The sequence below is a fragment of the Dipteris shenzhenensis genome, chromosome 15, assembly GCF_047967505.1.
Source record: "Dipteris shenzhenensis isolate YYH24624 ecotype China chromosome 15, Dip_SZ_1.0, whole genome shotgun sequence".
Taxonomy (NCBI): Eukaryota; Viridiplantae; Streptophyta; class Polypodiopsida; order Gleicheniales; family Dipteridaceae; genus Dipteris; species Dipteris shenzhenensis.
Window position 1 is genome coordinate 53,539,838 of NC_141610.1, and position 25,508 is coordinate 53,565,345.

Here is a 25,508-nt window from a genome sequence, read left to right on the forward strand (position 1 = left end):
TGACTTCATACCCCTAATAGAGGACCGCGCTGCCTTGATCACCTGCTCACTACATGAGGCTTCCCTTCATGCTTTCCCTCACGCCACTCGCTCCACTCGCCCACCACCATCTGGCCGTACCCTATAATAGTTGGTACGATGATGAGTGTAAGGCTTTACATTGTCAGCTCAGATTCGAAACCAAAAACAGTCTTCCGAGCGAATCAGAGACACTACGCGAGTATCTTTTGACTAATACGTAGAAAGAAACTAGATTTCGTGCGCCGGAACGAGGAGGAACTACTGAACATTTTTTTTAGTAACAACTCTAAGGACTTTTGGCGGAGATTTCTAGAGGGACGGTCCCTCTCACCACTCACTGACACTCAGGTCTGGTATAATTATGCACACACACTATATGACATCTCAAATGACATCTCAAATCAGCCAATCCTTGACCTTTCACATTTGCCACGTCCCACTTCTTGTGCCCTCTTCACTAAGGGGGGAGTGAAGGACGCCATAATGAAGCTTCATAATGGCCGAGCGAAGGATCATGAGGGACTATGCACTGAGTTCATTTCATATGGTATTAACCTGCTAGTCCTGATCTTAGCAAAGATCTTTAATGAAGCTGTTTGTTTGGGGTTTCCATGCACTTGGACCATTAACACTATTTCACCCATCCACAAGGCAGGGGATCCCATGAGCCCGGAGAATTACGGGACCATTATGATTGGACATGTCATGTCCAAGATTTATGCATTAGTGCTTGATTTCGAGGTTAGCCAATTTACGAAGTGCTGAGGACTTAGAGCAGCAAGACAGATTGGATTCCGACGTGATCATGGCACCATGGATCACATTCTCACGCTCAGGTGTATCATGAAGGAGGCAAGGGAACGAAAGCAGAGGGTTTACTTTTGCTTTGTGGATTTCCGCAAAGCATTTGATACGGTTCTGAGAGCTTGCCTCATCCGGCGCTTATAGGATTTGGGTTATGACCAGGAGATCATTTGGGTTGTCATGGCACTTTACGAGAGTGTCTCAGGCAGAGTTCAGGTAGGATTTGGGCCGACAAACGAGATCATGAGCACTATTGGGGTCAAACAAGGGTGCCGCTTTCATGCCTCCATTGCCTCATCCACCCTGATGTCCTGATGATGATGACGACGATGATAATGATGATGATGATGAGATTGATATGTAGTCGACCACTGACATGACTATGTTGCACTTAGTACTTAGTACTACCATTTCCATTTTTGCATTCTACATTGGTGTGGATGCTCGTTTAGTAGCTCCACCCTCACATCTTGTTTGTACTAGGATTTCACAGTCTCATAGACTCATCGGTCTTCCGAAGACTTTAATAAACTTTCTTTCTTTCTCTCTCTCTTTCTCCCCTCTTCCTCTCTGTTACACCCCTTCTCCCTTCCTCTCCTCAACTCCCCCTTTCTCTAATCTGTCCCCTACCCCTTTTCTACGTCTTGGGAGTTATTACTAAACAAAATGCTTAGTAATTCTTCCTCATTTCGATGGACAAAGTCTCTTTCTTTCAACAGACTAGATGGTGATACTCTCGTTAGGTCTTTGCATGAGTCGAAGATGTTGCTTGGTGTTGAGTTTGAGTTGACGGTGCAAGGCCTTGCACTCATAATTGTACCAGCTATTGCAAGGGACCGATCCAATGGGTGGTGGGCAGGTGGATCTGGCCACTTACAACACTTTCCAAGAGATCCACTTTATCACAGACTACCTCCTGCTTATATGGCCCTATGCTTGATAGCCCCAATGATCCACCTACTTAAGGATAGACTGCCCTTATCACTCATTCCTACATGACGCCGCTCTCCAGTCTTTCCTCACACCCGTGGTGTGCTCGGTAGTGTGAGTGGGATGGATAGTCTGAAAAATAGATATATATGGTCAGCTCTAGGTGGGGCTGAGGGAATAGAAGGAAAGAAAGAAAGAGATGCATTAATGTTTGTAGAAGGCCTCGTGGACCTATGAGACACGGTACCGCAAACATGACGGGCAGGAGCATGTATCCGTGGCATCTTAGACACCATAACATGCCTATGCAAATGCAGCAAGCTACAAAAATTTAAATGGCCAAATCAGGCATGCCAAAGATATGCATCTGCCATCTATGAAGTAGTAGCAACTGACAAAGCATCATATGCAACTCGCTCATATCAGCAAAAAGTGACTATTGCGTATGGATAACCAGAGAATCTTAAGAGTGCACAATGCTCAACTCCTTTTGAGTTATGTTAAAATGTAACTAATACTTTCATAGGATGGCCTTTATAGCATCAATTTAAGAATGAGAGCCTTTGGGTTTGGATTTGAGGTCTGTAATCAATGCTTGTCCATCTCAACAGACTGCCCATATACTTGCTTTACATGCTTCCTTTACTTAAGTGAGTTTGAGACTAGCAATGTTCAAATGCCCTGAGATGATAGTCTTGAAATTCTCTTTGATGCTTAAGTAGGCATCACATTCCAAAAAGGAGTGCTGCTCGGCGGACTCTAATGTGCCTTGATGGCATAGTGTGCATAGCCTCTTTGAATGAGGAGGGGTGTGAGGCATGTAGCACGCCATCTACCTATTTCACGTCTTAAATGATGTTAGCCTATTCTATTGAAGCAACTACATGAATGGCAAGTCTTGGAATCAGATCCATATGGTAGGCTGAGTATGTTGTCCCCATGGTGCAAAGAAATAGTCTGTGTATGCGGGCATATTGTTTGAGTGTAGTACTCAAATCTTGTGCAATGATCTGCATGCTCCCATGACACTAACAAACGTCTCCTCATCAAGAAGGCCTTTAGAAGAAGTTGTCTTCTATCATAGACACCATAATGCTTCTGAACCCCATTGTTTGATCCATCGCTTTATACCTTCCATCGGAATTTTGCTTTTTGTTAGTTTTTTATAACTTCGAACTTGTGTCCCATGATAGACATGGGAGTCTCCTCTCAAGCAATCTGGTGACCTTAACCAAGTATCGTGACATTCTCTCCATCACCAAGAGTAGGAGGGAATATGGAGGAGTGTCCTAGGATATTGGTTATGAAATGCTTCTGGATTTTTCCTCACCTCATTCTAGGCTGACTTGGATAAGCTCCTACCTTAGACCTCTACCCCGTAAATCACCATGGGTGTAACCAATGCATCAAATAGATACTTTTGTCAGATTCTAGCTCCGTATCTTGACTTGTCTACAAGCGTTCTCAAAGGCATAGTAGCTTTTCTAGCCAGCCTGAATCCTCTTGTCCACACATTGTTAACATCCACAGAGTACAGTCGCAGAATGCATGGTAATGAATGATTAGAGGTGATTAGGCTTCATGATTTACTTAAACGGTTGCAGCCATGGAGGGAGTATGGTTACAGGCTTTACGGGGTTTGAGCCACAAATAGCCCAAGTGGTTACAAGCTTTACGGGGTTTGAGCCACAAATGGCTCAAGATCGGCCTCGCCACTCGAGGTTTTAAGCCTTGTAAATGGGTTTTGAGCCTCAAATGGCTTAGGACTCAAAGGCACGAGGTTAAGACAAGCGCTATTTGGGACCTGGTTATGAGCACCTCCTAACGCTAGGATTGTCCCAAGCGCTCTTATATGGTTAACACAAGTGCTATTTTCGACACACGAAGAGTACTTCCCAAACGGTACGAGGCGATGTGCATCCTGGTGAATGCGCTAGGAAAGGGGCCATACCACCCCCGCCTGCACCCGTGTTTCCAGCAGGGATCACGAATCCCTGGAGGAGTCGACCCATAGCCATCTCCAAGTTGATGACCAAATTCCTTGGGGAAGGAGATCTGGTCTCCCATGTGGAGCGATTTGAGTAGATATGTGAAACCTTTGGATCTCCTGGAGATCTAGAAATGGCTAATGCGTTTGGTCTCAGTCTGGATGGCAAGGGAAGCCAATGGTATAGAGCTCTCACCCCCGAAGAAAGGTCGACTTGGAGACACTGAGGAAAGCATTCATTATAGGATTTTCCCCCAGTGGACCCTAATGGAGCCCGATTAATCAGTTATATGAGGTGAAGTAGAATGACAAAGAATCCCTTCGGGATTACATAACTAGAATCACGCACCTCAATTCCCGTTGCGAATCATACGAGTGGATGAGCGATGAATGATTGTTGCCCCGCTTCCTCATTGGACTGGCAGACCCGAAGCTGCATGACCACGTGATGGTTATGAATCCTACCTCCTTCGAACTATGCAGCAAGGCGGCTATCCGTGTAAGTGATAATATGATGGACAAGGTTATCCAGGACAAAACTGTGACCCCATCAGAAGTATCATCATCGGGAAGGTCTTCCAGTGTGGAGGCGACCAAGGAGCAGAATATCAAGCCCAAGGGCTTGGATATGAGTGAACTGGTCTCAAAGTTATTGAATCAGCTAGGCCAACAGTGGAGGTCAAGGACCTCCAAGGAGGCACCAGGTAACCCCCACTTGTTTCCACAGAGAGACAACATGTGGTGCAAGATATGTAATGGCAACCATCCCTCCAATGAGTGCTCCCGCCTTAGGGCAAGGCCAATCCTCTACTGCACACACTGTCATAGATGGGGAAAACATGATACCTCCCAATGCCGATTCCCAAGGGCCCTACTCCAAGCCCTTACGGACCCGCCTAACCCTATAAATGCACAAGGTGCCCCTTTGGCTAGCCCAGGGTAGTACATAGCACAACAGGCTCCCCTATCGCCGCCCATACTGGGTCCCCAACCTCCCCGACCCCGTATAACTCCCATCAATCAAGTATTGATGGAGGAAGTGCCTAATGATTGGGAGGAACCGGATCCGGACCACAATCACCCTGACTATTACCCTTATGAGGAAGGAAGGGCACCCTAAGTCACTACCTCTTGCATGAGGATCAGCAAGTCCTAGTGTTCTAGACCACCCCCTTGACTGCAAGGACGAGAGACATGAACTCTGTTGCTCGAAGGTTCCTGATCCAATGTTATACCTGCCAGGGCCCGCATAGGACAAGTGAGTGTCCCTATAAGGGCACCTCAAACCCTCCGGTGTCCTGCTTCAAGTGCCAGGGGCCGCATTTCTTAAAGGACTACCCTTACAGGGATCTTACCCCAGCTGTTCCACCCATGACAGGCACTACACCTTTGTTTGCTGGGTGCAAGATAGAACATTTATTTAAGGATTGTCCCTTGAGAAGAAGAACAACTCCGGTCACCCCGCCTAAGAGCACCAATTTTAACTTGCTAAGTATTGAATAGGTCTAGGTGGCAGCGGTACCCTTGAAGGTCATCACAAGGATGTAGGCCAAAGCCATGCTTCTGTACACCCCGTACGGTTCATTGATATAAATGTGTTTATTAAGTAATTATATATGTATAATATTATTACATTGAGAGTGATTATGAGGGATGTTTCTTAAATGAATTATTTTTCAACACTTTTTTAAGGTAATAATAGGGGTCAAAGGATGTCTATGAATAACAAAATTTATGTTATGTAAAAATGATGACTGACTATTCTATATATTTTTATGATAAAGGAATCTAGTTCTAGTGAAAATAAAAGTGTAAAAACCATGTTTCCTAACGAAATACAAGGAATCTCTTGCTTGACAACTTCATCCACACCCTATGGAGGTGCAAAATCAGCATGTGGCTGAATCGGGGCATGTGGATCAAGTGATGGCTTGCTTCAAATGAGTTTTCTTTGGAGAAACCCTTTCATGAAGCTAGGTTGAGAAAGGGTTTTCAATATCGCCCCCTATTAAGTAAAAGTTGCAAGAAGGATCATAAGGGAATTTTCATAGAGAAGTTTACTCTATATGTGGGTTTCTTCAAAGGCCATCCCATTATGTTACTTACCGTTTCCAAAGATTCATGTAAAGATTTGTGTATAAAATAGGCATTGCTATAATACTTTGCATATTTCTAAGTGAAACTATGTTTTGTTCCGATCTATTTTTTTCCCCTTCGCTCAAACGCTCGAAAGATTTTGCTCGAAAAATGCTCGTCTCCGCCATGGAGGGAGTACGGTTACAAGCTTTACAGGGTTTGAGCCACAAATAGCCCAAGTGGTTACAAGCTTTACAGGGTTTGAGCCGCAAATGGCTCAAGATCGGCCTCACTACTCTAGGTTTTGAGTCTCGTAGATGGGTTTTGAGCCTCAAATAGCTTAGGACTCAGAGGCATGAGGTTAACACAAGCGCTATTTGGGACCTGGTTAGGAGCACCTCCTAATGCCAGGATTGTCCCAAGTGCTCTTATATGGTTAATACAAGTGCTATCTTCAACACACGAAGAGTAAAACAACAGAGGAGAGATGGAAAGGATAGTGAAGATGCCTTGGCACCCTACGGGCCCAAGAGCCTTGTGAATGTAAAGAAAGGGAGAGTGCAAAAAGAAAAAGGGTTGGCTCTCCATTCAAAAGGTGACTTGTATAAAAGGCCAAATGGTTGACTTTAGTCTTTATTGTTGTATGCACAAGTTTGGAATACAAGCTCCCTCTTCTCTTCAAGACTAACTTTGGGTGTTCTCTTGTTTCCCTTGTAGTTCCGTTGTGTTTTCCACTCCATTCCCCTTCACTCTCCTCTTCCCTTCTCCTTCTCCCTCCCTTGTCCTCTCTCTTCTTCTTTCTCCCCTTTTCCTCTTTCTCTCGTGGAAACACATTGCTACAGTCCGGGAGTCGCTTGAGTAACACATGCGGACGGTTCATGCCTTGCATTGCTCTCACAAGGAGTAGCTTGGAGTGGAGGCTCCATTGGAATTCCTTCAAGATCCCCACGACATGTGAGTCACTGTTGAGACTACACACACATCTATGCCATTGATGGTCAGAAGGGACGTCTATGGCAAGATACTGGAGGGGTTCCACAACTCCGACATCCTCCCCATGATTAGTAATACGAGGCAGTGTTCTCTTGAGAGCTTTCACCAACATAATCTTTGTCTTGTCTATGTTTGCTTACAGCCCACTATTTTGGCAAAGGACATGCAGTACATGCATCAACTTTCGTGCATCTTCTTGTGCTTTTCATGGAAAGAAAAATCTAAGCCCATGCAAGAGGACGTCCTTTGATGTGGCACCATTGTCATGTGTTTAAAAAGCTTGGTAGAGCATGCCATTGGTCACATAGGGATGTGCCAGGTGCGGGGTTCCCACTCCCTATCCCATAGGATTCCAAGAGGGATTTGAGGACGGGTGTTCACCAAGTGCTTATATCTACGATCACTTAAATGACATATTTGCTTATGGGATTACCCCCCCGGGCCATATTGCCACATGTCAATGTGTGAGGCTACAAAATCCTTAAGCCTCCAATTTCTCCATTACTTTGCTTAGTCCAAGGTGCCATTTGGGGAGGGGGGGGGGGTGTTAGGACCACACAAGGTCCTATATTTCAACACCCCTCCTTGGTCCTAACACCACAACTTGACTAGCTGAGCACCAATCATAGAGTACTACTCACCTTACATAGTGTAGATCAGTCAGTACACGATCAATTACGAAGAGCAGAGCTGCCAATTATGTGCCACACATAAATGAGGCGTCAAGTTAGAGCCCTAGACAACATACACACGGGCTGCCATTGCCCGTGAATGCGCCCGCCCGCCAGTTGTCACATAGCGGCCGCACTTAGGTAGGAGCAAAGTGTGCATGGATCGCCAGATCCTGTGGCACGCGCATGCAATCAATGCATGCTCTGCCATGAGCTGTGGTTCACATGGGTACCACGCTAGTCGTCTGCAATCTCATAGTGTCATTGCCATAGAGTCTAGCGGGTTGGACCCGCTCTGATATCATGTTGAAAAGCGTGGGAGAACACCCCACTGGTCACACATGGATGTGTTGGGCGTGGGGGTCCCACTTCGCGTCCCATAGCCACACAGAGCCTCCTCATCTCCCAAAAGATCGCGGGAGGGATTTGAGGAGGGGACTTCACTAAGTGCTCATATGCTTGGTCACTTAGGTTACATTTTTGCTCATGGGATTACTCTCCGAGTCATATTGCCATGTGTCAAGGCACGAGGCCCTTAAGCCTTCGATTTCTCCATTAGTCCACTTAGTCCAAGGTGCCATGGGGGGTATTAGGACCATAGAAGACCCTATATTTCAACATGATAATCATGTGGAAGCTGGTGGAGGGGTCAAGCATAATAGGAATCCGATGATGTATGAGGCTGCAGTGGCATAAAGCCTGTGATAGAGCTCTAGAGATTGTTGCTATATATGGTCCATTGTGGTCTCCTAGCTTTGGACAAGTGCCATCGTCACCCCCGTCGGTCGTGCCTTCGATTGGTTATAATGGAGGGAAGGTCTCCTAGTTTGATCTGTGCCTCAACCCGTTGGCAAGTCTGTTGTGTCTCTCGCTCTAGGCCTTGGGTTTGCCGTCTTGCTGATGGTTTGTGCTATTTGGCTGGAAAAACTCAGTGATCATATTTTGAGTGGAGTTTGGCTATGCACACTGATCTCGTCTCTGTGTCTTGAGCAAATGCCCCTTGTGTTGGACGGCCTCATGAATAAAGTTGCCAGGTATCTCTGATCTCGATAGGACAAGAAACTAGGTAGGGGTCCGAAGCCATCCCTAAAAAGACAGTGATAGCGACCTTGGATCTCATAGTATAGAGGGCATCTGAAAGCAAAATGCTCCTCCTACTCGATGTCCTGCCGATCACATAAAGTAAATATGCGACCCTCTGGGTATGCCCTATGCCTATCCACTCTCAATACGAGGTTATTGTGATGAGACATGGAATTACTGATTGATATCCTCAAGCAGTGGGGAAGCTGAATCTATGTATATCCTCATGGGTCAATGAAGCCCTTCGCTGAAATCCGCAAGTAGTGGTCTCAATAGAAGTTGAGTTTCACAAGGAGTTCGCTAGGTGCCCACCAGGTCTTGAATGTATGGAATTGGAAGAGATCTAGAAGGATCTCTTGGATGACCTCTTAATATATGAGCAAGACAGAGGGGGCCTCAATGCTATACTTAAAGGGGGGTAATCTGTTCATGTGGAGCCCCAGACTCTCAAACCATTTGCATGTATGTGCATGCCAACGCCTCTGGTTACCCTCAACTGCCAAAGCCATGGATGAAGATAGGGCCAGCCATGGTAGTCTACGTCGGCATGTAGTTCAAGAAGCATAATCCTTGATGTTGTAGTGGTACGCGATAACCTGGAATGCTGCACCAAGTTGTAATGGGGATGCTCCAAACTCAGCTAGGACTATCCGATGTGAGACGGAAGGCTTAAAAAGGATAATTCATGAGAGCAAGAGAACGTGAAGCCTCTCCACTTGAGCCCAATCCGTCTACGACAGGTCTGCCCCCCAACAAGGGCTGCCATACGTACCCACTGGGTGGACGAAGGAGTCAAAGACGAGATTTGGTGTGAGGGTCTTGGAAATGAGAGTGAAAGCACTGCCGCTCAAGTCTAGCGAGCGTAGCATATCCCTAGCTCGGTCGGGCTTGCATCGTTGGTCGCATCGTGAAACTCGGGTTAGCCAAAAGGGACCCCAATAGGGTGCAACACCCTCCACTGGTGACCCATCCAATGTGAAGTGCTGTCTGTGCATGGCTGCTCGGGATGTATTGAAGATCATGACCTTGGTTTTACCAAAGTCGCGCCTTCCAGTCATGTGTCTCGCAGAAAGTATGAAGCGCATCCAAGTGTCAGTGGAGGCATGGCTTCAATGGCTATAATCAGTTCTATTGATACTTGTTCTTGACTATTTCCATGCACAGGTTGCTATTAGTAGGAAAATTATTAGTTTATGTGGCCTCCTAGTTAAGATGATAGGGCAAATGGTCTTGTGGGTATATGTATAATTTCAGAGGCTTTTTGCCATTTCAAAGGCTTCTTTAAGCTGCTATATGACTATAACTAGGTAAGATGTATGGTTGGAACTATAGCTTGGTAAGATGTATAGCTTGCTATATTACTATAGCTGGTAAGATGTATAGCTAGGTAAGATATATTGTTGGAACTCGTTTACCCCTCGTGCATCTGTATAGAAATGTTGATGCTTGTTTCTCTATTGAATAGGCTGTGCTGCGTCAAAGCATGCAAAGGAAAATTGACTTACTTTGGACTATGTAGGCACCATATTTATGAAAAACCGGCAGGTGTGAAATCAATAGAATTGAAAGAAGTGGGTCCTCGGTTTGAGCTTCGACTTTACCAGGTATGAAACGTTATTATCTATTTGGTGTCCTTCATGTTGAGCATGAATATAGACAAAGCATTATTGATATGATATATGAATGCTGGATGGTACTTTTTAGTTTTCACATAGGAGTCATGGCTGTATTTTAGTCTGTCGATCTGACACCTTTCATGCCAGGTTTAGGGATGATGTAACAAAAGTCCCTAATTTTACTATGATGATGAGATGCCTAACTTGTGGTGTTGTTCAAGATGAGAATGAGCAGATGTAGAACCTTTGTACATGTAGCAACATCTCGTTAGTGAATTCTGCCGACAGATATTCAATAATAGAGTGAGATGATTGTACTATGATGATGAGATGTCTAACTTGTGGTGTTGTTCAAGTAGTCAAGAGAATGAGCAGATGTAGAACCTTTGTACATGTAGCAACATCTCGTTAGTGAACCCTCGACTCAAAGATGTTTGCTTACTAGGGCGAGGTTTCTTCTAGGTTGTTTTTGATTCATTGGAGGCTGCGAGTGCTTGCACTTGGGACATAGAAAGATTTTTTTTGACCCTTTCATGTTGCGGTTCGACCCTGTGGAGGAGGCCAAGCAGGGATTTTCGTTTTTCGTCCGATTTCTCGGTCTCCCACAGGTTTACCATCGCTTACTCCCAGTGATTGTTGGGGAGTACTTTGGTGTTATTAGTGAGACTCCCTTCCTCCTTGATTTGCCCTCGCCAGCTGCAGAGGCGATCACGTTTGATGGGGTTCCTAGAGTTAGGGTTCTTACGCTGGACCCTAATTTATCAGATGATCATATCATGCTTCAGCGTTCGGATGTTCTTTCTTTTAACAGAGAGTGGAGATTGCGGGCAGATAGGACCAAGTGCAGGATCGACCTCGACTACAGGTCTAGCACCTCCTCCTCGACCTCGGTGTTGGTACAGTTCCAACACCTTGACCTCGACAGGGTGTTGGTGCACCTCCACGTCAGAGTGCTCTTCGTCAACAGAGTTCTCCCTTGGTACCTTCACCTGCTTCCATTTCACCCGCTGTCTCTAGATGGGTATTGGTTCGTGTGCAGCCTTCACACCCTCCAGATCAAGAGGCCACCGTCCAAGACGCCATCCCCTTCGGAGCTTTGGATATTCCTGTTCTGGTTGTTCCCGCTAATGTTGCATATCACTCGGTTTAGGACGCTAGTGCTCCAGTTGCAGCCCTGGCTGCAGCTTCTCTCACTGACTCAGCGGTAGCCCCTCTCCTTGGCCAGGCACTTGATGATAATTTTCCGGCTAGAGAGGCCCCCTGCAGCTTTCTCGGATCATAGCATTTTTAGAGCAGCTCCTTCCCTCAGCTCCCTTGCAAAGAGGTTGTGTACACTATTGATCCGCTTCTCTTTGAAGGGATTCTTCACACCTATATGACAGGAAGCGCCTTGCTGCAGCAAGGGCTCATCAGCAGATTTTGTTGGATTAGAGAGCAGAGTATGCCTTTCATGCACGAGAATACTTCTGGATCTAGATGGGAGGTAGAGTCAATAAGAGTTTCTTCTCTACTCATGGCCCCGGGCATAGTAGAGAGAGTGTTTCTCAGCTCATTGACTCAGACGGAGTTTTGCAGTCAGATCCAGATGCCGTTATGCGCATAGCTACATATTTTTATGCCTCCCTTCTCTCAGCCATTAATGATGCCAGACAGGTCATATGGCAAGGTATTCCTAGGTTGGTGAAACCAGATATGAGACTCTCTCTTGATATACCTTTCACCAACATAGAGTTCAAGTCTGCACTTCTTACCCTTCATAAGGGAAAGTGACCAGGTTCAGATAGCCTTACACCTTTTTTCCTGACCTTTTGGGATATGATTGGGGATTGCATTACCTCAGCCCTGCAGGGTATTTGGTACTCAGGTGAGATGGCTGACTCACTTACAGAGGGTCTCATACATCTAATCCCAAAAGGAGGGTGCGGAAATTTAGTGTCACAGTGGAGACCTATCACTTTATTGGACACTTGCTATAAAATCCCGGCAAAAGCAATCAGCTTGCGTTTGCATCGCGTTTGCATCCCATACTTGCAGGACTTATTCATGATACGCAGACGGGATCTGTTCATGGCAGAAGCATGTTTGATAATATATTCTCTTTTTGGGAAGCTTCTGAGTGGGCCATGCAGAGTGAACAAAAGATACCCATTCTACTTCTGGACTTTGAAAAAGCGTATGACAGGGTAGATTGGGATTTGTTGGAGGGCACCCTTCTTCATTTTGGGTTTTTCAGATGCATGGATTAGAGGGGTTTCAGCCTTGTACAAATAAGCCCACAGCCGGGTACTTATAGGAGGGGTCAGGGGAGATAGATTTCAGATTTCCAGATCAGTCCGTCAGGGATGCCCTCTTGCCCCTTTTCCTATTTGTGGCTGAGGCTATGAGCATTTTTCTCAGATCTCGAGCTGACATTCTTGGGCTCAAACTACCACTCAGACAGCAGGAGGACCTCGTCGATTGTAGTGAGCTAGCTGATGATACTGCTATTTTCTTGGAGGTCGCCCCTCAGAGTCTAACTTCTTTCAAGACAACCTTGGACTTGTTTTGTATTGCAGAAGGTGCTCACATTAATTGGAACAAGTCCAATGGCTTTTGGATTAGTGATGGACACTCCGGACTGGGGGCTGATTTGGGCTTCACTTGGACTCAGAGGGTGTGTCAGTTAGATACTTAGCGCTAGGTCGGATGGGCATCTCTTCTTCGCGCAACAGTTTGCTCCTCTGTTGGAGAGTATCAAGAGAAAACTCCTTTTCTAGAGTTCAGCCAGGTTGGACCTTGCATCCAGGGTGGTGGTTGTCAACCAAGTTTTGCTGGCCATGGCTTGGTATGTTTGCTCTTGTTGGTGCCGCTCCAAGGAATGCATCACTCAGCCCATAAGGCCTATAAGGAGTTTTTAATGGAGTGGGCTAGATGGCACAATAGACACTATTGCCAGGGTGGCTTGGGAGACCTTGATGCTTCTCATTGACCCATATTTGCAATGCAAGGCCTTGCTTTGCACGTTTGTGGTTAGAAGTTTTTTGCGTGTGGGCTTGAGCCATGGTAAAATTTCTTCATTCAGTGCATTTAGACATGTAGACACTCCTCAAGTGGAGACTGGATGGACAACACCAGATGGATTTTCACGTCAGCCCGTCTCAGATCTCCTTCCTCCCCGCTTATGGTTGCTATTTAGAAAGCTTGGTCAAGCTTCAGAAGTACCCTTCAGAGAGTTCCTCCCTCCTCTCTCGAAGAGATTAACAGGCAGCCTATCATGTGGAATGATTGTATACTTTTTTTTTTTTTCCGAAAAAACAGTGCTAATTATATTACTTCGAAAACAAGATACAAGAGGTCAGCTTATAGCTGACGGGCTGCGTTCACAAACCGGACGCAGCCCAAAAGGTAGCATAATAGATCATACTCTCACGGAGGGATATGCTGAGTGTGAATGAACAGCCATCGGGGTGGTGAGTAGTGCCACCGAAGGCCCTGCGTAGTCTGCTCGAAGAAGAGGCTCTGTGTGTCCCAAGCCTGGAGGAAGCGTCTCCGCTTCTCCTGACCGGCCCGGGAGTCTCCCTGAATCTGGTCCCACTGGCCTCTGAGGGTATGAATAATCTCACTCCAAATCTCCGCCATGATCTGGGCAGTCGATAGGGAGGTGCCACCAAGGATCTGCGCGCAGCGCGAGGTCCAGATGTGCCATCCTGTAATGCTGCTGATAATCTCCCAGACTGGCTGCCGCTCCCGAACTCCTGTATCAGCCTCTGCTAGGTGCTGTGGGATACCCTCGAGCGGCCCCCACGTCCCCTGTGTGATAAGGAAAGTGGGGTCCTGCTGGCATGCCTCGAACAAGTGATGAAGACCAGGTGCGGTGCTGCACCAACAGAACGCGCCCCAAGTGATCACTCCTAGCTCTGGTGCTGCTCGAGCAAGAAGCCCGAAAGTCCACCTCCACACTTCCTGGGCGCGCGTGCAGCTCCACAGGCAGTGTTTTGGTGACTCCTCATCCGCATGGCAAATCTGGCAGCAACCGTCCTGGCCTATTTGCCTCAACCAGCTCCCCACTGGAAGACCTTTGTGGGTAAGAAGCCACAGGAAGTATGAGATCTTCCGCGGCCGCCAGCTCTCCCACAAGGCCTTCCAGAATGCCTGCAAAAAGAACCTGGAAATACCCTGTGCGTACCAGCTAGGACGCTGGGTGGGGGGGCGGCTCTGCATCCTCCCGAGAACTCGCCTGCCCAGAGTCGTGCTGTAAGCGAAGAAGGAAGTCGGCCCCTGTCCTGTCACAATCTCTGGCCACCACCACTCTCCTGGGTCCCACTCAAGTTCTGACAAGGCCCGCCCCTCCCAGAGCCAAAGACGCCAAAGCTGCAACTGGTCCTGCTCGATACTAGGGTCGGTATGCCAGACCTTCCCCAGAAGGCCTACGACCCTAACCCTCTGCCACGGGAGTAGGGGGTCGATGAGCGCATCCTCTCTCCTGAGTCGTCCATCCCCTGAAACCGCGAAGAAGGCGATAGAGGAGTCATCCAAACGTCCTGCGACCACCAGTGGGATGCCACGGGGGGTGAACTGTCCCAGCCAGTGGGTGTCTCCAGGCATGAGGACCTGAGGCTCAGGTGGAGCCAACCAAGCGGCTGGGATCGCACCGTCGATCTCCGTGCGTCTCGCCTGGACTCCGCGTGCACCTCCAGCTGCGTCTGCAAGATCGGCCATCTCCAGATGTCTGTACGTATCCCTCCAAACTCGAAGGGACCGGGCTGGCCCCCTCATCCAGCCGTCCCACCTGATATGTGATCTCTCCCCCAACTGAAGGCCCTCGGCGTCTCTGACCTGCCCATTCCAGACGAGCGGCTGTCGATCGATCTCCTCCTGACAGCTGGGCTGGGACTGAATGAGACTGAGACGGAGCCGCCTCCAAACCATGAGGAGGCTACGAACGAGTGGGGAGCGGGGCTGAGTGAGCGGGGCGGAAGTGAAGATCCACCTGAAGGACGGTAGCCACTCTCCACCTCGGCGCGGGACACAAGAGCCGACTCCCTGCTGAAGTAACATCTTCCACGTCTGCCCCCCTGGGGTCAAACCGCGGATGATAAGCTTGCCTAACAAGGCCTGACTCTGAAGCTCTGGATCAATGACCCCCAGACCACCCTCAGCCTGCGGAAGAATGACTGTCTGCCAAGCAACCCTGGCTCTGGTATCTCTATGCCCATCCTCCCCAGACCAAAGAAAGTTCCGAACCAACCTCCTGAGCTGTGCCACGCTGGATCTCGAGAAGCACCAACAGGAAGCCACATACCAAGCCGTGGCTAGAAGGACCTGGTTAACTACCAAAGCACGACCTGCAAGGGAAAGCTTAGCAGTGCTCCAGAAAGCCAGCTTCCGTCGGATGGAATCTAGCACCGGGAGAAACTGCTGAGCTGGCGTAATGTCTAGGCCAACCTGGAAGCCAAGGTATCTAGCTGTCTGTCCACGTGGAATCCATCTGAAGCCTAGAAATCGCCCCCACTGAGAACACGCCCCCGGGTCTGTGAGAAAACCAACTGATTTGTTCCAGTTGATTTTCGCACCAGCGGCCGAGCAGAAAACCTCCAGGGCCATCCGCACCCTCTCTAGCATCCTCTCATCGTCCTGGACATAAAGGGCTGTATCATCTGCGTACTCTGAGTCCAGAAGCTCCGTGTCCTCCCGGAGTGGAAGGCGAACACCCCTGAGCCCTGTGGACCTCGCCCGAAGGTAGTAAGTCATGGCCTCGGCGAAGAAGAGAAACAGATAAGGAGCCAGGGGACAGCCCTGACGTACTGATCTCTCCAAGCTGAATCGCTCACCCATCCTGCCTCCAATGATGACTCTGCTGGACGCTGTCCTGTACAAAGCTGAGATACCCTGAATCCAGCCTGCCGGGAAACCTAGCCGCTCCAGAGTCCCCTCCAAAAAGGACCAATCCACGCGATCGTAGGCCTTCTCGAAGTCGAGAAGTAAAATGGCAAGGTGTGATCCGCTGTACTGAGCCCACTCCGCCGCCTCTGAAAAGGTGAAGACATTATCCAGGATACTACGATCCTGGACAAAGCCTGTCTGAGTGTCATGGACGAGGTCTGGAAGTAGAGGTCGAACTCTGGCACTGATCATCTTGGCGAGGATTTTGTAGGCAGTGGTAAGGAGAGTGATCGGACGCCACTGGCGGATCTCCTGTCTATCTCCTCCCTTCGGGATGAGGCAAATCAGTCCCGAGGAAAGGCTCTCTGGCATCTGACCGCTGCTGAAAATCCCCTGCAGAGCTGCAAGGAGGGGCTGATGGATCTGGTCCCAGAAGGAGGTGAAGAAAGCTCGGGATAGCCCATCCTCGCCTGGGCACTTCTGACCATCAATAGCCATCAAGGCCTCCAACATCTCATCCGAGGTGAAAGGCGCCAACAACGTCGCCTGCATGCTAGGCTGGACCAGGGATGGAATGTGCCTCCACACCTCCTCACGGGCACGACTGGCACGAGGGGCAAGCGGCTCCTGCTGGAAGAGGGTCCTGTAAAAGTCCGTGGCCAACCCCAGGACCTCCCCTGGATCCGTAACGATGTGACCCTCCGCTGTCCTGAGACTCCGAAGCTGATCACCTGCAGCTCTCTGGCCATGCGTCCTAAAGAACTCCCTGCACATCCGGTCACCCTTTCGGGCCCAAAAGGAGCGAGAGGCGTGAAAGGAAAACTCGGAGCGACGCTGGAAAGTCTCCTCCAGGAGGGCTCTGGCTCGAAGGGCCTGGATCCGCAGCTCCTCCGAACCCGGGGAAGCCTGCTGGAGTCGCTGAATGGAGGCGAGGTCCCTCCGAAGAGCTCTCTCTCTGCCCCACCAATCCTGTCGAACCTGTAAAGCTGCGAGCTGGCAGATCTGGCTAGACTCCTGCAGAGCCTGTGCGACTGAGTCTACCAGATCCACGCCCTCCCCCCAATCTCTGTCCCAAAGACTGCAAATGCTACTGCGCACGTCCACCCTCGAGAAGATGGAGTCGGGAATCCTGCATGATCGGGAGGGGAGGGTCTGGGCTGCCGAATCTAAGGAAAGGAGCACAGGCGCATGATCGGAGAGTGTCGTCCCTGGAACTATACCCGCCTGGCCGCCTCTGCTGATGGCCCAGTCACTGACATAAAATCTATCAAGCCTCTCCAGGAGTCTGCCTCCTTCCCTGCGGAAGCCCCAGGAGAAGTCCAGGCTCCCGTGCCAACGCCGGAAGGACGGGTCTCTCCAGCTGTCCCTCCCTCCCGTCTCGAAGATGAAAGAGTCCCAAGCTGACTGCTCTGCCTGGGCCATACCTGTGAACTCCGGGCCTCTGCCCTGCTGGTCCTCCAGGGTCTCCAGGTTGTTGAAGTCTCCTCCAACAATCCAGGAATCCATGTCTGGAAGAATCCCTGTAAGTGTCCTCCAGAAGGTGGCTCTGCAACGGAGGTCTGTGGGGGCATAAATGTTGAGGATGCCTATTTTGGATCCCTCCAGGTCCAGGCCTACCCAAAGGGCTCGGCCAGGAATCAACGTGCCGTGACCAAAAACTCCCTGGGCTAACTGCTCGCACACGGAAGTACAGACACCCCCACTCCTCCCCTGAGCGCCGATAGAAGGCTCCCAGTAAGTGTAGGACCGTCCAGGGAGAATCTTCCCGCAGCTACGGGAATGAGCCACAGAAAGCTTGTGCTCCTGGAGCAGAAGTACATCCAAACGACCAATCACTGCAGGCTGAAGTTCCTGCCGCAAAATGAGCTTCCTGGGACCACGGGTGCCAGAGGAGTGAAACCCGTTCACATTCCAGGATACGAGGTGTAAGCTCATGGAGAGGGAGGGGGGGCTGCGAACAACTGTCTGCTCGCGGTCGAAGTCGAAGAAGAACCAGACGTATTGGAATGGAGGCGCTGCCGCTTATGAGAAGGTTTGGAGGGGGAGACGGGGTCGTCCTGCCCGTTCTTCAACACCTTCAGCAAAGGCGAGAGGCCTTTGGTGCCATGAACAAATGCTTTCTCGAGCCAGCTCGAGATCTCTGAAGAGGTCATCCCGTAGAAGGTTCGGAGTTTCTGCTGGGACCAAGCTCTGACATCCTGGGGGAGAGGCCATGACAGGGAAGGTCGGAGGATCACTATCAGTCGGAAGCGTTTGGCGGCGCAACGCCACCGCAAGCGCACGTCGCCCTCGGACCACTGAGTCTCGAGGAGCTGCCCACCGGACGGGCCTATCCAGGAACACACCTGGGCGTGCGTCTGCTCTCTGAGAGCCTCCCAAACCGAGTCGTCTGTCCAGGTCTCGGTGCCATCACTGAGGAACGTGAAAGCGAAGCTAGGGCCATCCCTGGGAGCCAAGGCACCAATCCTCCCATCCGCCCCTTTGCGGAGCAGGAAAATACTGATGTCGAGACAAGCCGGGAAGGTCCCAAGGTCGGCTACATCCAGGTAGTCCCAGGGGCCAGATCTGTAGAAGTCTCGCGGAAGCTCTCTCTCATGGAACTGAGACCCAACTGAGTCTACCACTGAGGGGCTAGCGGGAAGGGAAGCCTGCTCCACTGGTGGTGTAGACTCCGGGTGTCCTGCCAGCGAGGGGGGAGGGGGAGGAGGCTGAGGGATAGGCAGCTCTGACTCCACGGAGGCGACTGGCGGAGGAGGTGGAGCGGGGGCTGCACACGGCTGGGAAGCCGGTGGTGCAGCTAACTCTGAGGGAGAGGCGAGGGGGACCAGGGGGGGGGGGGGATGGGGGTGCAGCTGGAGCTGGGGCTGAGAGGGAGGAAGAGAAGACTGAGGAAGAGGAGGCGGGGGCTGAAACTGCGGGTCGGGCGGCGGGGGGGGGGGGGGGAGACTGGGGAGGGGGCTGGGGCGGGGAGGAAAGGGGCGGGGGAACGGGAGAGAGGGGGAACTGAGGCTGTGGAGGGCGGGCTGCCGTCGAAGAAGAAGCTCTCCCAGACCCCTGGGGCGGCTGCCTGACAGGTCTCTGGGGTGCTGCTGCAGGAAGGGTAACCTCTGCCTCCTTGCCTTTATCCGAAGTCTTCTTGTTCTTTCCCCTTTTCCTTTTAACCTCGGTCCAACCGCCCACTACCTCTGGACCCGACTCCTGCTGTCTCGGCTCCTCCTGACGTGGCTGTCCAGGGGGTGGGGGTGGGGGCGGAGGGGTCGGGGGCGGGGGAGGTCGAGACGAGCTGGCGAAACGTGGACAAGCAGCCGCCAAGTGCCCAAAGCCGTGGCACCGCAGGCACTGACCTGGCTGTCCGGTGACTATCATGCTCTGGGTGATACTGCCGGCACCTGTCACAATCTCGATCACAGCAGGGAGAGTCGCAGGATCCGCCACCGCCACTCGGACTCGGGGGGCTCCTGCCGTGGTCACCGCGTCGGCAAAGGTGTCGTGCATAACCCAGCCAAAATGGGAGCCCAAGTCCCTGACAATCGGGCGCAACTCTGCAGCAAGCCCTGGAAAAACAAGTGTCACTGGGTGTCGAGGTATGCGGAACCGAGCATCGAACTCCGCTGCGCTGAATCCACGGTACCACGGGACTATCATGATAATCTTCCCATCCACCGAGGTGGGGGAACTGGCAATCAGGTTGCTCGCAGCTTTCTCAGTGGAGAGTTTGAGCCAGAAGATGCCCCTTCCCATAAGGGCCACCTCCTCAATATGGCCATCCTCTAGCAGGAGAGTGGACTGGAGCCAGTCCCTGATGGCTAACCTGGAGGGGGAGTGACCAATGACTCTACCGTAAACAGAGGTACGCGTAAAGTCAATGGCAACCTCCTGAACACGAGATGACTGTCGCTCTGTCAGGATAACGCGGTAGGCATCTGGAGAGGGAGGGTCCGACTGGGCCTCCGGATCCGGGCAGGGGGCCGCCATACCGCCAAGACTAACTGCAAGCTTCCGATGGGGAGTATGAACAGGCTGCCACCCCAAAAAAGGGGGGGGACGAAGCGGGAGGTGGAGCCTGGGGGTGAGGCGGGCGAGGCGGGGTGAGGGGGCGGGGGGGTTGGAGCGGAGGGTGGGGTGAAGGGATCGGGGTGCGGGGAACGGGGGGGCGCGGGAGGGCCGGGGGGGGGGTGGCGGGGGCGGAGAGGTAAAGCGGGGGGCGGGGAGAGCGAAATGGAGGCGGGGGGGCGGGTGAGGTGAGAGGGGACGGCGGGTGAGGCAGAGCGGGGGAGGGAGGGGGTGAGGCGAGGCGAGGGGGGGGGAGGGGTGAAGCGAGGTGGGGCGGAGAGGGGCGGAGTGGATGAGAGCGGAGGGGGGGATGAGAGGGCGGCTGAGACGAGGGGAAGGGGGGGGGTGGAGGCGTAAGAGGGGGCGGCGAGGGTGAGGTGAGAAGGAGCGGGGGAGAAGGGGGGATTAGAGGCGAAGGGAGGGGGCGGCGGGGGTGAGGGGAGATGGAGCGGCGCGGCGGGGCGGGGCGGGAGAACAGTGAGGGGGGGGCGGTTTGGAGCGAAGCGGCGGGCGAGAGAGAACAGCGAGGGGGGGGGGCGAGAGCGAGGCGAGGCGAGGGGAGGGGCGCAGCGAGGTGGCCGGCGGGTGAGGGGGAGGGGGGGCGGGGGGCGAGGGCGGAAGGGGAGGGAAGGGAGCGGAGGTGGTCGCGGCGGGAGGAGGAGCTAAGGGGAGGTAGAGCGAGCGGCGGTAGGGAGGGGAAGCTCACAGGAGCGCCATATGCCTAGCTATTGTACTAACACGTGAGAGATCTACAGCAACCAGTAGACGCTCTCACAGCTCGAGTACAAGCTCGAATGATTGTATACTTGATGAGCATGGTAGACAGCTTGGTTTGTCTCATTATATGTAGCGGTCCAAGTGGGAGAGAGGCCCTTCCGCTTCTGTAGGCTCTTGGAAAACCTTCAAAAGGCTTCGAGAAGATCGTCAACAACATTTGGTCAATCACCTCAGAGGAATTGCAGGGAGGATGCTTTAGATAGATGCAGCCTTACCCCATGATTGGGTGGCTACAGATGACAGGCCTGTGGTTTGTTTACTTCCATATTATCTGCTGCCACAACTCCAAGTATACATCTAAGTGTGTTCATCTTCACAACCGGAGAGAAGATCTTATCAAAGTCCACACCCTTCTCTTGCTTGAACCCTTTATCACAACCGGAGAGAAGATCTTATCAAAGTCCACACCCTTCTCTTGCTTGAACCCTTTAGTAACCAAACGGGCCTTGTACTTAGGCACATCATCACCTGTGACCTTCATCTTGTAGACCCATTTACATGGCAATGCTTTCTTTCCATGTGGCAAAGAAACCAAGTCCCAAGTCTTGTTCTTCATGAGTGAACTCATATGTGATTACATAGCATACTGCCACTTGCACTGATCCTCGCGCATCATAGCCTCCCTATAGCAAGAAGGCTTTCCGCAATCAGTAAGCATCAGATAGTCTGCCCGTGGAACAAATCTCTCAGGCGGTCTAGACACTGTAGCTGATCTTCTCAAAGGCATTTCAGCTTGCTGTCCCGCCTGCATATCAGCCACATTTGGCTTGAATCACCCGTGTTGTCAAATTTTTACTCAATAACACTGGTTGTAATCTACCAATGTGGATCTATTTTTGGAATTGTAAGCTTTGAACCAAATCTTTCAGCTAAACCATTGCTTGAACCAAAGCTTCAGTTTCTCTGGCTGTAGCTAGTTGGTCATCGAAGACATGGAGGGCCTGTCTCATTGTTTTGCCTATACCTTTGATTTGTCTTGGTTTATTCAATGTCAAGGTTCTTGATGCATCTTTGCTTTATACAATGATGTAACCATATCTGATATATCTATGAGGTTTTCATAGGTTGAGTTGTCCAAGCATTACAACTTGCACATTCGGCTGATTGGACGAAATGCATATCAGTCTTTCTTCCCATTTTGTTTGCTGTTTGGCTATTTGCATGAATCTTTGAATCTCTAGGGTTTTTGTGGATTGTGCCATCAAGGTATTGTCATGTATCTTGCAAGACAAGAATTGTTTCCATCCATGTTTCCATGTGCGATAGTTGGTTTTTTGAGCTTAGCTGATGTTTGCAGGTTGATATTGCTTGAAGATCCTATTTTTTGAAAGGATGCAGTGTCGCTAACTGTTTCTTTGAAGTTTGAGTAACACTCTTCGAGTTGTACTTGAGAGATTCCAAAAAGTCTTTAGAAATGCCACGTTTGAAATTTTGGATGGGTCGGAAAGACAGTCATTGGAGTACCAAACTGGGTACGTTGCTTAACAGGGAAGTGTAGGCCTCCCATGCATAATAGCCAGGTTGTTCTATGTCCAGCGAAGCTATTTTGTGTGCTTCATGTGTCGATGTTATTGAATGTTAGGAGAGGGCAGTAAACTTTGATGCCTTCAACAGAGATGATCAAGCATCCGACAGTAGTGGCTTGGCACTGAAGTATTTGCCCATATACTGGCCTTTCTCTCCTTTTGAGGGACCTAATAGTGATTGAGCATGGGAAATGGCCACATGTGAAGTCTAGATTGCAATGAGAGCTCATGGGTTTTGTGGCCTGTTTGGTCCTTTCTTTGCAAGGCTCAAAGCCTTGGCAAGGACTTAGAAGGGGCACAATGAAGCCTTTAGGTGATTAAAGCTTGAGTTTGAGAGCTTGCTTCTCAAGCGGATGGGTACAGAAAGCCTGCAAATAGAGCAGGTCGACATTGCTCAAAGCAGCAAGTTATTTCAACAAAACTCAGAAAAAGCACGCAATGCAAAGCTTGAAGCTCAAACTCACATACACCATTTTTCGATACCGTATTCAAGTATATATGGGCGAGAATGAGAAAGGGGCATCATAGAGCATACATGAGAGATGCATGGCAAACTGTACACTAACATTGTAGTAGAGGTTAATTTTCATACCTAACGGTAGGCAGGATTAAGGTTTGCTATGGAGTGTTGATACCTTTTTTGGCACTTTCTATGGTGGAGGGATAACCCCTGTTGATAATAAATGTATAAGTAGAGAGAATGTTAGAACAGGATCCTTCTTCTGATGTCGAGTTGTTCTCCCAACAATCCCGTCATGATTGTAGTGAATGCAAGATAGTATTCACTACAACATATGGAATCAAAAGGGGCACATATATTCTTATTGCTTTAATCTGTGCGCTCAGATCATGGAAGGGGTTGGAGGCTGCACAGTATATGTCATTTTCTGCCTTCTAAGGGGCATCCTCATGTATGAGTACCTATCAGCTGTGACATGTTGGACGTGAAGTCTCTTGATTGCTTTTTGCATGGGCCTTTTTCATTAACAGACTCTTTACAGAAAGGATTCAGAATGGAAGGGATGTGAAATATAATATCAGTTCTAGAAATTTAATATGTTGGAAAGAAGATAAACAGTAAACTCCTGTTGTACAAGTATAAGTGTTGGGTGTCGACTTGTTGTGTGTGTGCGCGCACGCGTGTGCATGGCTGTGCACCCATGTCTTTTATAAAATTTCGTATGAGATGGAAGTATAAAATTTGATCTGCAATTCAGTTGACCTTATAGGATAGATAGACGACTTGTATGTGAAACAGCAAAAACTTTCAATGTGTTGTTATCTTCTGGGAAAGATATAAATATGCCATAACATTTGATGGGATGAAGCCTCGAAATCCATGGAAGCGAATTGGCATAAAGTAGGGCTCTTACAGTCTTGATTCTCATGATTAGTATGGTATGGTTAAAAACTTTTGGGAAGCTAAGTTTGTGTACGACAGTGTGCTTGTGCTCTATTGCTTGATAGTGTTACTATATCCGTCATTGATGATAATTCTTTTGGATGAGCTTTTTTGCATCTTTAGACATCTATTGTCAGGTTCTGATGTATCCAGTATTGTTGTTGCTTCCACATTCATCTCTGGCCACACATGCTAGCAGCTAGGTTGCACTTTGGACATGTGCCTAAAGCACCCATAATACATGTTTTGTCTGTCCTACAGGTTAAGTTAGGGACGATGGATCAAACGGAAGCCCAAAATGAATGGGTGATACGGCCATATATGAATACTGCACGCAAGCGTACAACACTCTAAATGATTGAACAGTGTTTTCAGGGTTCCGGACAGCTATCTTATGCTTTAGCACGTGACCAACTTCCAATCTTCAAATAGTTTTAGAATCAACCTTGAAAGATGAATTAAAAGTGAATGTATGCCTTTTTTGGAAAAAAAGGAGTCACTCTTATTTGTTTTTTTCCAACTTCAAAAAAGTTGGAAGAAATGCTGAATGTTTCAGGCAAGAATGTGGTGTTGCTATCTTGTGGCTTGGTAATCTAGCTGGCATATCAGATTCAATATGGGTCCTGATGAGATGGTTTTTTTAGTATGTTGCTTATGTGAAAGTGACAAGTCAAGATGACCTGGTTGGTTTTGTCATGATGATGTGGCAGCATGTAAGGACATTGGCAGGGCATACTCATCTCTCCACTTTTATTCCTAAACCAATTCTTGCAACTTGGTTTCCTGTAGCCTTAGAATATGTATTCTCTCTAATGCAAGGATCAGCATCATGGTTTGAAGCCAAGTATCAAAGACTACACACATTTATTTTTCACCCTACTTGCTAGGATTATTGGTAGTGAGCAGCAGTGAGTGACTACGTGTAAGCTAAGTATTAGGTAGAAGCACACGAGACGTGGCAAGGGTTCTATCTATACTTTGTGTGTTTAGTTGGGGACGCCTAGCTAGACATGTATATTTCATATTGCCATTTAGTATCATGGGTGATTCCATTGTAAATACTAGTATGGATGGCGTGTGCTTATATGACCATATGATGGTGTAATGCCATGTTCATGTGTTTATTAATGTTTGATTTATAACACTAGAATTGATTGATGTGTAATGCATTCAGTTGTGACTTCTAATGTTATTGATGACCTAAGTATAGGTGAAGACGTGGATTAATGGGATTGAAGGAGTTCATGGAAATATTCCTTCTAGTTTTGTATGCAAGGCTATAGGCCTCATTTTTGTAATAGTGCTCAAATGATTTTGTAACATGATAGAGGACTTAAAATGCCTACCATACTTTTTGAGCACGTGTCCACTTTAGTTTTGGAGAAGTATGGAAAAGGGTGAATAAGAGAAAAAGTATGTAAAAGGACGGATGAGAGGGAAAGTATGGAAAAGGATGGATGAGAGGGAAACTATGGAAAAGGAGGGATCAAGAACACACTAGGCATCTTTTGTGTTCATGGCTCTAAGCTTAATGCAATATCTATAAATACTCTAGGTGTGAAAGTGAGAGCCTTACACCTAGGGGGAGGGAGATTGTACCCAATGCTTGTCTCTCGTCTTCTTCTTCTTAATGGATTTTTGTGTCTCTATGAATTGATGCTATTATGTGGTATTGCTTAAATATCACTTTCGTAACAATGGTATAAG

The 25,508-nt window shown here is 49.2% G+C and overlaps 1 protein-coding gene across 1 annotated transcript in view; it reads left to right on the forward strand.

Moving 5' to 3' along the window:
• The window catches only part of IMP4 (Ribosomal RNA processing Brix domain protein), a 106,502-nt gene extending 81,766 nt beyond the window's left edge, over positions 1-24,736 (forward strand). Inside the window, exons 8-9 of the mRNA XM_087385901.1 lie at positions 10,085-10,169; positions 24,063-24,736. Of these exons, the coding sequence (XP_087242027.1) occupies positions 10,085-10,169; positions 24,063-24,155 (178 nt within the window). The 3' untranslated portion in view covers positions 24,156-24,736. The remainder of the gene's footprint in view (positions 1-10,084; positions 10,170-24,062) is intronic.
• Positions 24,737-25,508: the final 772 nt, after the last annotated feature.